A 16705-nucleotide genomic window follows, 5' to 3' on the forward strand; every position below is an offset into this window, starting at 1 on the left:
CGATCAAACCGAGTCTGCAATTCTCTTGTAATTTTGTTGTGATTAATGCTTCCGAGGGATCACTTTGTTTCCAGATTTTTTTTACTGTATACAGTATCAATTCTTCTCAAGTAATTTTATGTAAATTTTCAAAAAAATAAAATAAAGATACAAAAATGTTGAGGTTAGATGTAAGCGCTTTGAATGTACAACTCATGTAACTTATGAAGAAAAGCTAGCAGAAAGGAAGCATATAAGGAGAAATATGATTGAATATATCATATGAATATCGTATGAATTTTGAACACCTAAGATAAACATGTGACGGAATATGAGCGTACTGAGAGGCAAAGTTCATTCACACTGATATTAAAATTCTTACAAAAAGCGCTTCGATTGTGAGATGATTTTTTGGACATTAGTAAGCTTTAAAAACAATCTGTTTTTATATAACGCAAATGACTGCACGTATTATTACACTAGTGTAATAATTGTTTTGTTTTTTAATGGGTTTATTAATACACTCCTGCGTCGTAGTTAATATGATAAAGATAATTATATATTATAGATAGTAAACGTCCATCTTATAAGAAGATTTATTTATATTGCATATTGAAAAGAACCAGTCCTTTTTTAAAAGTATTAATTAATAAAAATGTGTGTGTATACATATATATAAAGTACCAACTTACCAAATGGAACTCAAGAGTTATCAAATTTTACCAGGAAAATATATTTTGTTATCACAATGGCAAAGCTCTGTAACTGCAAGCACGGAAATAACATGTATTGAAAATTTAGCATTAAATTTAAAATATTTTCAAAGAAATGCACTTCGAACGGTTGCATTGGAAACAAGTTGACGAAAATGACGAAGAGCCACAGGCTGATGATAGCCCGATACATACTAAAGATTATGTAATGAAAGTTTGTAAATAAATAATTTACATTATGAACATATTTGTTTTATTTTTTATATTTAACTCCAAATAGGGGAAGGACGTTTAGAAGTATTACTTAATTCATACAATCCGTTTATTTCCAGCAAAAAAGTAACTTTTTGTAAACTTAGATAAATCGGGGCGATTTTGGAAATGATCCGCACAGTCCATTTCCGTCCGTTCTTTATTACTAACAATACTTACCATTGGCCCCGTGTTCACTAAGGATCACATTTACTCGTACATAAAAAAACTTAAATATTCTCCATCGTTTATGCTCATAGATGAAACATTCAATATTAACTTGGTAAAACTGGATGTGAAATAGCATGTTTATGAAATTTTTGAATTAATTAATTGTTATTTAAAAGATACGAGCATATTAATTTTATCCAAATATTGATCTTGAACTTTAAATTGATCCGTTAATTTTTGTATTTGTTTCGATATTCGTAAATTTTATCCCATAATAGGATTTCATCTTTGCAAATCAGCAATATTTTACATTATGGTTATGCACCAATCATTTGAGCCGCGTCACGACCAAACCAACATAATGTGTTTGCGACCAGCATGGATCCAGACCAGCCTGCGCCTCCGCGCAGTCTGATCAGGATCCATGCTGTTCGCTATCAGTTTCTCTACTTGTAATAGAGTTGGTAAGCGAACAGCATGGATCCTGATCAGACTGCGCGGATGCGCAGGCTGTTCTGGATCCATGCTGGTCGCAAACCCATTATGTTGGTTTTTTTATGACGCGGCTCATTTGATCCTGATCTTTTTTAGTAAACATCTAACAATACTTTTGCCGGTTATTGCCGTCTATCATGGTATGCACTGTTTATTAAAAAGTCTGAATATTTCCCTAAAATAATGAACGGTTTTGTCCTCAAAGAAAGATTGGCAAGTAGTGTTCACTCTTTGTCCGCTTAAACTTCCGCTTGCCTGCAAGAAAAATCGCTGATTTTCAACTGAAAATTAATAAATAAGTTCAAAAAAGACCAATCATGGAGGAATTATTACTTTTATAATTAGAAGTTACATACAAGAGATTATTTCTGGCCTAAGCCCTACGGTAAAACATACATTTTCCGGAAAAAAAACGATTTCTCACCCAGATTCCTCAAATAATGTCACAATTGTTTACTTGAAACACCGATTTCAAGCTTTGCATATAATATACGAGCAAATCCTCTTGAAACTTTAAAGAATATTGATTATTATAATCATGTGAGCTTAAGAAAATTAAACAATATCTCGTGTACACACAGTGGTTTATGAAAAAATGACAAATAATTCATTATTGGTGTTGTTTCCTAACTGTACGGTTGCTTGCTAACTCATAGTTGCTTGGGAGAATAAATTAAAACTGTGTGCCGTTGCCTTGGAGCCAAATATTGTACAATTTCTTGATGTTTTATTTGTTTTAGTTATTGTCAATTAATTTAAGATCCTCAATTGCTCATAAACGGCTTAACATTCAGACAAATTAATCCTGATTTAAACATTTATTGAGATTTGGCTACAAACGAAGGAATCACTGCTCAAAATTGCATTTGAGCTCCATATATATTAAGGAGATCCATATGCACATAATATAAAAAAATATAGCAACATAATTACGGATCACTTTCATAAAGCAATGTATAATTTATTCTTGTGCGTATCATTCTGTAGTAAAAACTATTATCCGAAATAGACACATTTTCACGAGACGAGCTTAAATAACATAGTATCCTTATAGAAAGAGATAAAAGACATTCTGCATACGAAAGGTATTGAAAATGGGAAGGCATTGTTTATTTTGATTTATTGCCGTCATATGTACTGCAATCATTCTCTTTTTATGCCGCCATGCATTAATTAATTAATTTACTAATTATTCACTCGACTGCACTGTCTGCTTCATAGGGGAGTAATGTGAAGCGTGTTTGAATTTTTAATGACGCTGTAGAAAGTTAGTGATAAACTATTTGAAAAAAAGATCAAAGAAACTTAGCATATTTATTTTTCCACATCAAGAAACGTCCTTGCATAATATCTACATGGTTTAGTTCATGTCCATAGTCGCAATTATGGGTCAATGCCTATTTGACTTATTTTATGCATGCTCTGTAACTCTTTGGATGTTTTTTAAGAAACTTTAACAAATCTTAACAGCATTGAGCGATCATGCATCCTTTATCCTAAATGTTATGTTGCGCTAGGAGGCACTGCCTCTATGAATCTTTCATGAGTAGCATTACTATTATCCATTTCAAGTCCCCAAGAAAGTAACAGTTATCGTTACCCGTAATAATCGACTTATTGATATAGATTTAATCAAAGTGCTGAATGCACTGAATGCGACGGACATGCAACCGGAGAGACATCAAGGCTTTTTCTGAAAAAAAAACACACACACAAAAGATATAGCAGATACAATTTGTTCCATAAAAGTTCGAGATTTGTAGAGCAATCTATTTTAGGTGTCCCAATCTGATATACTTCAGATTTTCTACTTTCAAGCAGAACACGTCCAAATTTTTAAATACAAAATGAAATTTATGCCTCAAAACTCTTATCGATTTATTTGTAAATAGAAAAAAACTGTCAACGAAATATTTCTAAAAGCATAATACATAGTAATGCGAGAATGTTAATTAGAATTGCTTCAAATTATACTATAGTTGGCATATAGACAATAAAATAAAGTCATTAGTACTTTTATTACTCTTAGATATGTCTCATTAAAATATTTTTGGTTAAAACCATCAGCAATTAATGGTGTATTTTTTAGATTTATTTTTCATTTACAAGGTAAAGATGTAGAGGCCAGAGCACATCTTGTTTGCTTCTTACAATTGTATAAAATTTCTTAAAGTATTGCATGTAAACAAAGTAAGTATCCGCTGATTTATTACATGTATAATGTGTACTACCTAATCGCTTGTCCGAAAGTCAGCACAGGTGATGTAGCGGTGATAAAATCTATTTTTAGAATAGTGTTATCCCAGATCGAAGGCTATTATAATCTCTCACAAATCACATTAGCAGGTTAACTCATATCGTGACCTAGAAAATTATGTAATTAATGCGCGAGATATTCTAGAATTGCTGAGTCACGAAAAACTTTTGATCTGTTAATAACTAGAAATGTGTCATCATGCCACGGATGCCCCCGCATGCAGCCATAATTTCAAATGTTATAATATTTAGTTCCAAATTTGTTTGCACAAATTATTTTTTTCATTCTAAGTTCAAAGCCCTTAAAACTTTTCAATGTTAACACAAACCATGATTATACAATGTTCAAGGCACTGAAATTATTCAGTCTTAACCTTTTGAAAATAGCATATTGCATATTTGTAGCCAAAATAATGGCTATATACATTTCCACAAAAGTATGAGTGCTGAAACTGAAAGTTCAAAATTTTTCCAACATTCAGGAAAGATAAGTTTGTCCAAAATCATTGAACCACGACCAAATTCAAACTTAAACTGCTTATTCCTAAGATGTATCTATATTATTTTCAAAGTGAAAGGGACATAACTCTGCCAAAAAAAATCATCGAACCATGACCAAATTCCAACTTGACCTGCGCACTCCTTTGACATATCCATATGTCAATTTTGAGTTGAATATGTAACACTGTTGGGTTGATAATGAACAGAAACTGTAAATTTCATATCATTTTCAAAGTGAAAGGGGCATTACTCTGCCAAAAATCATTGAACCATGACCAAATTCAAACTTGGCCTGCGCATTCCAAAAACATATCCATATGTCAAATTTGAGTTGAATGTGTAATACTGTTGGGGAGATAATAAACGGAAACTGAAAATTTCATATTATTTTTAAAGTGAAAAGGGCATTACTCTGCCAAAAATCATCGAACCATGACCGAATTCGAACTTGACCTGTATTTTCTCCTGACATATCCATATGTCAAGTTTGAGTTGAATGTGTAATACCATTGGGGAAATAATGAACGGAAACTGAAAATTTCATATTATTTTCAAAGTGAAAGGGGCATAACTCTGCCAAAAATCATCGAAACATGACCAAATTTGAACTTGACCTGCGCATTCCTTTGACATATCCATATGTCAAGTTTGGAAACTGAAAATTTCATATTATTTTCAAAGTAAAAGGGGCATAACTCTGCCAAAAATCATCGAACCATGACCAAATTCGAACTTGACCTGTATTTTCTCATGACATATCCATATGTCAACTTTGAGTTGAATGTGTTGTACCGTTGGGGAGATAATGAACGGAAACTGAAATTTCATATTATTTTCAAAGTAAAAGGGGCATAACTCTGCCAAAAATCATCGAACCATGACCAATTTCGAACTTGACCTGTATTTTCTCATGACATATCTATATGTCAAATTTTGAGATCAATATGTGCAACGGTTAGTAAGATAATGAACGGCAACTGATGATGACGAAAGGACGGAATGACAGAACAGGGTAACACTATATGCCCCTGCCATTATATGGCGGGGGCATAAAAATGTTTTGTTTAATGGAGAAATATTCATTTCCTACTATAATTTCCAGGAATTATTGAGCTTACTCCTTAATTATAGCATAATTTGCTGTCCTACTGTTTCGACAGCGGTTATTTGCATATTGCGCAATAATACTACGGGGCTACAGCGTTTTTATCAATCAAATACGTTCATATTTTAACTTGGATAACTTTATTTGAAAATAAAAAGGCTAAATATTGAAGTTTTTTAAGATATCCCGACAAAGTATGGGAGTTTCATAGGATCAAATTCATGTACTATTTCTTGGGCTGTTATTCGGTTGGGGACACTTCGATGTCGCACCAGGCCATGTTATTTCCACATAGCAGTCTCGTCGCTATAACTTGTGGAATCTTAAAGTTATAAATAATTTTATGAATATAGAAACATATTATATGACACGATAGCTTTACAAAGTTCAATACAATGTACTTTCAATTTGACTTGTCCAATTTTCATATCCTTTATTAGTAATTTGTTTATCATTGGAGTACTATCCGCTCTGTGTCAACATTTTCATGTACTCGGGCCTTTTACTGTTTTAGTTTTTCTAATGCTAGCAGAAGCTAGTAAGCCCTGTCATTGTGGTGATCAAACACACTTATGTTACTATTAAGTTTTCAGCAAAAGCTACGAAACCTTAATTGTTCCTTTACATTGACTATTTAATGATTATATGGAAGTCGTCCATAGTTTTGTAGATGGTATTCTACATCACTTATGGATCTCTTCAGCATATATGAAGCTTAAATGCAATTTTGAGCAGCGATTCCTTCGTTTGCAGCCTTTCAATAAATGTTTCTGAATGTTAAGCATTGGTCTGTAGTGAGATTTCGTAAAATTTCTGTTTTTAGTCCGTTTAGTGACATTTTCTTCATGAACATTGCATGTTTTAGACACAAGACGGAAAGAATATCTCGATGAAGACTGCATATAAATCCAATACAAAAATGGGTAATATAGAGGAGAGTCAGGAGGGTGGAATCACATTTCGATTTTCTAAAAAAAAGGATTGAATTTTATATAACTGTTTAAAAAATTCAAAACTTACCCTGCGATTTACCTATTTTCTCAGTCACATCTGGAGCAGCGGAAATTCACATATACTTTTTACCGATGCTCATTTTCGAGATACATATGGGGTTCCACTCATGTGATGGTGATTATGTACTATGTACGCTCCGTGAACCTTGTGAGTGGTGCCCTTTGAGCGAAGTGAGTTCAGTGTGTGAGTAGTGTCCTGTGATTCATGTTCACTTTGTACATGGTGTCCTGTGTTTTGTTACGTCAATATTTGAGTAGAATCCTGACGTTTGCTGTCTACATTGTGTGTAAGGTCGTTGTGTAAGTAGTGCCTTGTGTGTCAGTGCTTGCGAAGTGAAATGCGAGACTTGTTCGCCGTCTGCATCATTGTGGTCAACTTATGCTTTGTGCCATGTCATCATGTAAGTAGTAGTGGACTGTGTGTAAGGTCAGTGTTTCAGTTGTGACCTGTTTGTCAGTGTGTGTGTCGATGTGCTTAAATAGTATACTGTGTGTCAGTAGCGCCCTATGTGTTAGTGTGTACAGTTTTGTGAGGGGTGCCATGTGTGATTTGGGTGTCTGTATGTTACTGTTTGAGTTGTGTCCTATGTGTCGGTGTGTGTCATTTCTTATGTTTGAGTTATGCTGTGTGTAACATTATGTGAGTCGTGTCCTGTGTGTTATTGTGTCGGTTGTTTACTGTGTATCAGTTGTGCCATATGTGTCAGTGTGTTAATGGTGCCCTGTGTGTTAGTAGTGTCCTGTCTGTCAGTGTGTGAGTCGTCTGTCAGTGTGTGAGTCGTTTCCTGTCTGTGAGTGTGTGAGTTGTTTCCTGTGTGTCAGTGTGTGAGTATGTCGCGTATGTCAGTACTGTCCTGTCTGTGAGTGTGTGAGTCGTTTCCTGTCTGTCAGTGTGTGAGTCGTTTCCTGTGTGTCAGTGTTTGAGTAGTGTCCTGTCTGTCAGTGTGTGAATGGTGCTCCGTTAGTTCCGTTCATTGTGAAAGTTATGATTTGTGAGTTATATTGATTGTGTGAATTATGTTTTATATTGAAATCGCCATTACAAGAGTCATTTTTTTTATTGTTGTTAGTATTTTTAGTGGAGTAGCGGAAGATCGAACTCGCGACCCCTAGACTTGTAGTCAGACACTGTTACCACTGCACCACAGCGTCCGCTCTGATTTATAACTATTTTGTAGTCCCTATATACATTACAAAAAATTGAGTAATACAATTGAATTTTCACACCTAAATAGTTAATGTAGCTTTTAGGTCTATGGTGTTTTACAATGGCTGACATTCGTGTCCTTGCTCCAGTGGTTATGATAAAGGACTAGACACAAACGAGTACTGAAAGTAAATAAATAGGACTGTTAATAGGCAATAAAAACATGTTAGAAAAAGTCATGTTCCGTTTTATAGAACCGCAGTTCTGATATTGACAATAAGTAACTTGTAATGGAAGATAATCGCTGCCAAAATTACATCCTGCGTTCTTACATTGTAAATTGCAGCCTCTATATGTCTGCAAGTAAATTCGTTCATTAAACCATTAAAATGGTTACACCATGCTGCATTCTTACATTGGAAATTGTATTTTTTTTAATTTCATGGAAAAGTGTGCTTTCTTCTAACTCACTATATCACAGTTTTATTTACATGATGATTTCTTTTCACTCCTTATGAATAAATAATACTTTATGGTTAGTCTCTCTTTTCACAGCTGTTAACATAAATTCTTTGCTAATTTTGAAACAATTAATTGACTGTGGCCATTATGATGTGATAATGTGATAAGATTTTGTTATTAAATACCTATTTATTATGTTGTTCTTGTTTTAAAAAACAAGCCGTAAATGGTTACGTTGACTTCAAACCACTTGCCCCTCGCCGCTGTGGGCTCGAATCCCGACAGGGACTTTAGATTCTTTCATGTGAGGAAGCTATCCAGCTAGCTTATGGAACGTCGGTGCTTCTACTCAGGAGCCCGTTCGTGCCTGAAATAATGCACGGAAGGGCACCTAAGGTCTTTCTCCACCAGTAAAGCTGGAACGTGGCGATATGACCTATTATTTACTGTGTCGATGTGACGTTTTTAACCCAAAACAAAACCTCGAAATAACATTTTCTATATCGCAAATCGGCCCTTGGTTAAGAGGATGTACCGATTGTCGCGAAACCATAATATAGATTTGACCCTGGTGTAAATTAAAGTCAACAAGGGGACATAATTGTATACTAAATGTCACCTGTCTATAGTATTAAGTTATGTCCCTTTATGAATATTTTCTTTCAACTTACAAGTTAACAAGCGTTAGTTACGCGTAATTTCTGAAAATTTAGCCTTAGATAACATTTATACGAAATATGTCATCGATTTGGAGAGATATTTAATATATTTGAAATTGTTACCGTAGACTTACCATAAATATGTACTTTAAGCGCTTACATTTGGATAAATGTTGTTATTCTTACCAAGATGAATGTCCGATGAGTTACAATACAAAATAATTATTTAATTTTTTTTCTGTGCAAATCAAATATTTTGTAATTATTTTTTGGGCGAAAAAATACTGTATATTTTACAATTCCAAAATGTAGAAATAGACTATAGTTGAAAGTATATAGCGACCAGTACGAAACTTCGGTGCGTGAAAAACTTGATGGCTTTGTGCGATATTGACCAATCAGCGGGAGGGGTTGTTTACGTTTATGTTTCACTCTGTGATAGTACATTGAATATCGTTGATTTTTTAACGAGGAATTAGTAGTGAATTCGTGATAAAAATCGTGTGAAAATTTTATAGAATCACTAAATATAGGATACATTAATGAAATAAACCAAGATATTCAACATCAACAGCCGGGGAAGTCTAAAAATTACATCACATTCTTGTTGTTTTGAGAATGACATTTTATTATCGCGGTTCAAGGCTGTTCGAGATGTTTGTGTAACAATACAATAACATATGAAAATGAAACCCATGGATTTACAATTTACTTAGATAACATATGAAAATGTGAATAGTGATATGATTTTCATTGTTTTACGGAGTTGGTCATGTGATTAATTGATATTTAGGGATTTGTTTGTGACAGTCATGTACTCCGCGTTAGGATTATCATTCATTGATAAAAGCCGCCATTGAAATCCCAGACAAAATAATTTTCGTGTTTACAAGGCCGGCAATGGTCGGCTACGGGTCACTGCGACCCTGGGCTTTAGTGTTTCCTTTTCAGTAATATAATGAACATGTAGAAATTTTTAATATGCTGGGTGTGAATTTTATGAAAGCAATTTTAATTCTGGCATGGCCCTTGGTGACCCTCGCTCAACTGGACCCACGTGAAGGATTAAGAGATGCCAGTGTAACTGCTGGTAAGTATTAATGGTACATTTTAAAAGGTCACTTCTGTAAACTCATCAGTCTGAAGTTCTTTTTGTTTAAAACCAATGTAATAATAGATTGTTATTGTCACTGATTAAGTTAAAATTGAAAACAGAATTACGGTAGCAAGACACTTCACCCCCAGACACTTCACCCCTAAAGTCACCCCTCAAGACACTTCACCCCTCAAAATCAGTAAGACACTTCACATGTATTACACAATAATACTTCACAAGAATTACATGTAGTCCTCTGAAGAATAATCAGATGGCTTTAAAGGTTATAAAAAGTTTGTTTTAAAGTTTATCAGAAGGTGAGGTAAAAGGAACCAAATCCACATATCCTACAACTTTTCAAGAAAAATATGGAAGTGTTCAGAAATTATGAATGTGGAGACAGACTCTTGCAGACACTTCACATTCCCCCCCCCCCCCGCCCCCCTTCAAACCCCCCAAACAGAAGGGGGCACATCCCCCTTCTGGCAACCCCCTGATGTATCTTTTGGTTGGGGCCGCGCCGAAAAAGAGGTCACTTTTTTTAACAACATTTCTCAATTAAGGCATTTTTTCATCATTTGAGACAACATAAAAGGGGGGGGGGGGTGAAAAAGGCGTTAAAAGGCGTGTATATGAAGTAATGGGTAATAGGTGAAAATCTCTTCAAAACTTCAAAAGTCTTCACTTGTATTCTTGTATTCAAGTTTAAACCATCTGTAGACCAACTATTTCTTGATTTCTTTCATCAAACAAATAAGAACATTATTGAAGTAATGTATATATGGTCATTCATATCTTTTTTTTTACATTCAAGAACCATCCTCTCTTCAAACTGAAAGCATTTTTAGGACATTTTGTCAGTAATTTCATTAAGTAAAACATTTTTAGGACTATATGTACGCTTTTTGACTAGGTTGACTGGTGGACTATTGCATCATACATGTACCAACTCTTATTATATATTAGTCTTAAATCGTTGAAGTCATTTCATACACGTACCCAGTCCCTTAACAGAATAATTTAGTACTTTAGCATATCACCATGATTGTTGTTATCCAACATTTTTTTCAAGCAAATACATGTACACAGATAAATTATACATGTATATATTCATAATTAGAAAGTTCAGTCAGTTTCTTTTAATGCTTAGAATTAAAGCATTTTGTGATGATGAAGTATATCCCAACCTGTCTTTGAGGTTGAATCTTTGATTATCATTTGTCTTTATATTACTAATGCCCTCTGTGACTGAGGTGTTTCCTTTAAAGGGATACTCAGGCAAAATAATGGCAAAAATATAAAAATGATTTTCTGTACTCAAATCACCCTAAAATGACATTTCTTAAAGTCCCAACATGAATTTCTGTATAAATTCTATATATTTTGGGTTTGAAGTTTAAATATATCTATATATGTTGAACGAAATTTTGACACGAACAGAATCAGCAAATAGTTTAAAAACAAGTCATGCGATTTGAACAAACCCTGGAAGTTACAAGAACAAATATTGTGGATATTGTATGATTGAAACAAGTCTAAGTAATTGATTTGACATGTTTTTTAACATTTCCAGAGTACAGAGTGACAACTATTGTGAAATTTTAGCGCTCTAACCTGACCCACGCGGGTCAAGTTAGGAAAACACCATTTTATTCTTTATATGGAGAAAAGTTTTGTTCCTTTGACTGTTTAGTGTATTCATTTTGAGGACATTTACAGAATAATGAATGAAAATTTCAAAACTAAGAAATGAAAATTTTGCCTGTGTCTCCCTTTAAGGGTTGAGGCTTAAGAAATCAGAACTGCAGCCACCGTTATCCATGGCAACTAAATCTAATGGGTACAAATAACTGTCCCAGAGTCTATGCATCTCTTTACTCTAGCAGGTGAGGTGGTTTTGACCCAGGGCTGGCATTGCTTTGAAGTTTGTTACAGTAGCTAACTCTCAAGGTTAGCCAAAATCATTTTTCCTGTTTCAACACCATATGATCTGAACACACAAACATTATGAAACATGATTTATTACACTAATAGCGCCCAGTCTACTGTCAAGTCAGTGTTCAAAGAAGTTCTTTTGAAAAGACTATTTAAAATCCCCTATATTTTAGTCCAGACATTATGTTGTGTGTGTTGACTGGAATACATGTACATGTACTTCATACTAATTTAGTAAAAGTTATAATAAAATATTGTCAACAAAAGTTTGTGATGTTCATGTCCAATGTTCAATTGAGAACCAATTTGAAGCAATCTGGAATAAGGTTAAGTTTTTATTATTACCTTGCAGAATGAGTTGCATTTTGAGGTGATAATATTTTTTTTTAGATTAATTCAAACACCATTCTTTAATCATACTAGCAGTGCACTTTCATCAACATGAGACAAAATTTATTTGTCTGTTATTTTCCTAGGTCTGACAGAGAAACACGTAAAAAAAAAGTAACAGATTAAATAGAATCTGTAATTTCCAGTTGCATATTTTGCTTCTTTAATTTATCAAATGCGTCTGACTTTAACACTGTATGATCATATGATTATCTATTGATGCTAATAGTGTGGTGCATTCATTTTCTTTCCATTATTGTCTGCAATTCTGTCTGGATAAAACTAAGGTTTGTTTTGCTTTGCAACAACTTGAATAAATGAATCCTCCATTGTCAAGTGGTTACGGTAGCCCAACTTTTAATCCCTTGCTCCTCACCTATATGGCCTTATATGTTTGAGTTCCACCATGTGTCTGCTAGGGTGTAACAATACAGCAAAAACCGTATTGCAATATATTGCCATTTTGCTGAAGCGTATTGCAATATATTGCAATACGTATTGTCGTGTATATGTTTTGATGTAAAGATGGAGTAACATTTATATATTATTATTATTATATGTATATATTTTTAGTAGAAACTTAATAAAAATGTAAGGAATAAATAGAAAGTAGTGTCACACAATTTGATAAACAAAACTAGTCGCGTGTAACCTTTCACATCTGGGCCGCTTATGTAAATTATGCGGCCGCTTATTGACTTTTAAGTGTACTAGTTGTCGGATACTTTTATCTTACGTTGGCGCCAACAAAATTTGCCAATTAAAGATTTTATGTGAAATTTGTACAAAATTAGAAGGCAATTAATTGAAAATTATGATTTTTATAAAATACCGGTTTTCCAAAAATCGTACCGCGGTTCGAAATTCATTTTTTCATATTGCAATATATCGGTATACCGGTAAACCGTTACACCCTTAGTGTCTGCTAAGGTAGCAGAGCTCTCACTAGGATTTTTAAAGTAGGAGTCCTCATGAAACCAATGTGGAGTCCTAACTCTACCAACATAACTATACAAGCATTAAAGCCCAGCCTTAAAACATAACACATAAGCCGCTGTATAATTGCATATAAGAAGGACGCAATGACATGCGGATTTGGAATTTATATGCGTACTGATGATCAGATATTTAAAGTTGTCTTTTGCATAAGTATGCGTAAAAATACGCTCAAATAAGCGTTTCCGAAAGCCCTTGGTAGAAATAGCTTGCAAGCCCATAGCTAGGAGAATATGGATAAGCCTGTTACTAGACTAACATAATAACTATGTACATGTGTGCATATTGGGGGTTCTGAGGTCTTCTGTTTTACAAGGTTTCCATTAAGTTCCAAAATTTGGAAGGCATTGTCAGCTAAATCTGCTGTAATGGAAGTCACATTATATAGGTAAAGTAAGAAAAGCATTACTAATGATTAGTTACATTTTGGAAGTCAAAAGCCAGAATCAAGGAGTAAATCACTAAATGACTCCCAAACTTCCACGGAAGCCCTGGCCTTGAAGTCACCCAAAACATTGAAATAGAATTTCTGCATGATATAAAATTTATGAAATTCAGACATTTTGTGTTTGAGAAGAAATTTATGAAGTTTAGTTAGTTATATATGTATGTAAACAGTGATTGCATTTTCATATATATATGTAAACAGTGATTATATATATGTAAACAGTGATTGCATTTTCGCCCTATCGTTTAGGGCTTATATAAGCCCCCATTACACCATTAACCAATCCAAAAAAGCGTATTTTTTCCATTTTCAAATTAAAAGTTTCCAACAGTTGCCCAATAAATGACAGTTTGTGAAACTGATCAATCTTTAACTGTATTGAAGAACTGACAGGTTTTTCTGATCACACACATGTTAAAAACCATGAAATTCATGTGTAAGGAAGTTTTGCAACTTTTAGTTTTACATTTTTTCAAAATTTGTCAAAATGTACAGTAGAATTATTTTTTTCCAATTTTTGCCAAGGGCTTTTTCCAAAAAATTAGCTAGAATTGCACCGAAATGTCTTGTACATATCTTTGTCTAAAAACAGAAATTTAAGAACATTATCATTCTGTACATTGTTTTTGCTTAATGAAATTTATTTAATACTTTACAAATTATTCTGAATGTAAATTCTGTAAATTTGATATTGGTTGAAGGTTACCACTCAATTTCTATGATTTTTTCCCCAGTTAATACAAGTTCCTATAGTTATAATACAATTTCAGTCCACTGACGGTCACTGTTCATGTACTTTGTAAACTTTCTATTATCTTATATTTCACAAAGGAAAACTGTATTAAAAGTTACATAATATTAATCTCGTTCATGTTTAATAGAATAAGATGATGACTGCATTCCTTTCATATGATGAATTTAATTGCTTATAGGATTAAATTGATTTCATAATAGACAGGAAATCATTTCATTTAAGTGCTCATATAAAATTTGTCATAAATCAGTAAATAAATTTAGATTAATTTCAGTAAAATTACACTGTCCAGCACTGCAAATGCAAAGGTCATAGTGGCAACTTCCCAAATGGTTCAGGAAGAGTCTTAATGTGCTATGAATGATATGCTGACACAAAAACAGCCCCTGCCATAGAAGGGGAAAAAAGCCTTGTAATTTCAAACAAGTTTCATTCTCTTTGTGCTTCCTTAAGAAAACTGAATACAAAAAATAATGAAAAAGGTTAGGTACACCAAGAAGTTCCTTTTAGTAGTGATTTATCCTGAACTCGGCAAATGTGGGTTTTTACAAACTAAACCCCCAAGTACAAACAAACTTTTACTGTTATAGCTTCATGGTGCACTATCTGTATATAAACTGTAACTGTCTTTGTTTGTACCCCAAGATAGCTGGGAAAACTGAAAATATTCTTAATTCTGAAGTAAGTCTATTTTTTTGTGGCCTGATCAAGAACTTACAGTTATGAAGTCAGAATTTCCCACTCCTGATTCTCTTCCAGCCATCATATCAGTGCTGACCACTCATTTTTGGTAGGCGATAAATCTGTGTTATTTATAAATGAATAATCCTGCAAAGTACAAAATCGTCCTCCATCAGTACTTATTATCATCATTTTCATGTAAGATTGAAATCAATAAATCCTCCCTTAACAATAACAATGAACTGTTCCCAACATCAATGCAGGAAGGACCAGTCCATTTCACAAATTCTGCAGGGTATCCAAGAATAACCCATTCCCCCCTCCCCTCCTAATTCATGATTATCTCATTTGCTACTTATGCAGGCAATATCCATTGCAATGTATGTACAATGTTCCACATTAACATTCTGGTATTGTTGTAGTACTTTAGGTTATTCTTGTATTTACCTGTTGCATATTGACAGGTAAAAACACAGTATAACACACACATATGTGTATATCTTTCATTTTCTAACCTTGATAAAGAAATTTCTATGCATAAAAACCTTGTGCAGCAGATTTTCATTGACATAAAAAGCGCAACAACATTTTTGCATATAAAAGTGTAAAATTTTAATTTTAAACTTTCGTGTACTATATCACAAGGCAGGGATATGTTTCAATGTATAGCGATGGTATTCCAGCTATGCTGCGTTTATGAAAAATACACCAAAATGTTTTTTCACGCCTTGTTAAGCATCATTTAATCATTGTATTAGTTAAGAATACTATTTTGTTTTGTATTCACGCTGGTATCTCGTACAATCAGGGGTTCTACTAACTGGTATGAATAATGAAATACAGGGTTTCTTAGTTTTGTATAGGTTTATTTTGTGTAGTTTTTATCAGGCCGATCTCCAATTCCTGCCTTTGTTTAATTTACTGCGTCAAAATGTTCCACAATATTATTAACATAAACAGCACCCTGACATTCTGCTTTAATTATAATAATATACATAACATAATTATGTACTTTAGAAAAGTCAAAATACTGATTTTCAGTTACCACTGTGAGTGTCTATTGTAGGAGGGGAGATAGGGTGATTCACTCATATTTTTTGAGGATTTCCCCCTATTTTTGCAGGAGCAGGGGGACATTTTTTCATAGAAAAAGAAAGAAAAAGATCAACAAATGTAATAAATTCTCACTTGTTGATAAAAATCCCCAGTTTTTCGAATCCTACTAAGGATAGACACTGTACCTGGTGTAATTTTCTTTCACTGGTGTATTTTTTTTCCCCTGAAAACTGAAATACATTTTACTATCATTCAAATAAAATTTGTAAAATATTTTTAAGTTAAGCCAAAGAAAAAAATAAAAATAGAATTTATTATGTAATTCTATTAGTTACAAACTCAGACAGGCAAATAATTTGGTAGGAAGTAATCTAGTTTAATCTTTCAGTTTCAAAGTTATTATAATTTTCTCTGTGTCTTAATGATTAATATATATACACATAACAGTTAAAAAAAATCTTAATTTGAATCTGTAGAAACCAATAGATCGACCTGTCCCCCCCCCCCCCACACACACACACTGTAACAGCTTCATTATGCCTCTTTTCTGAAGACAATTTAGTACATGTATATTTCATGCCAGAATGTTTACTTTA

The 16705-nt window shown here is 33.5% G+C and overlaps 1 protein-coding gene across 1 annotated transcript in view; it reads left to right on the top strand.

Moving 5' to 3' along the window:
* The first annotated feature begins 9135 nt into the window (after positions 1 to 9135).
* The window catches only part of LOC132747199 (insulin-like peptide receptor), a 60963-nt gene continuing 53393 nt past the window's right edge, over positions 9136 to 16705 (top strand). The window contains exon 1 of the mRNA XM_060736531.1: positions 9136 to 9843. Coding sequence (XP_060592514.1) covers positions 9735 to 9843 — 109 coding nt within the window. The 5' untranslated portion in view covers positions 9136 to 9734. The remainder of the gene's footprint in view (positions 9844 to 16705) is intronic.

This window comes from Ruditapes philippinarum, unplaced genomic scaffold (genome assembly GCF_026571515.1).
Source record: "Ruditapes philippinarum isolate M1 unplaced genomic scaffold, ASM2657151v2 ctg613_1_1_1_1, whole genome shotgun sequence".
Taxonomy (NCBI): domain Eukaryota; kingdom Metazoa; phylum Mollusca; class Bivalvia; order Venerida; family Veneridae; genus Ruditapes; species Ruditapes philippinarum.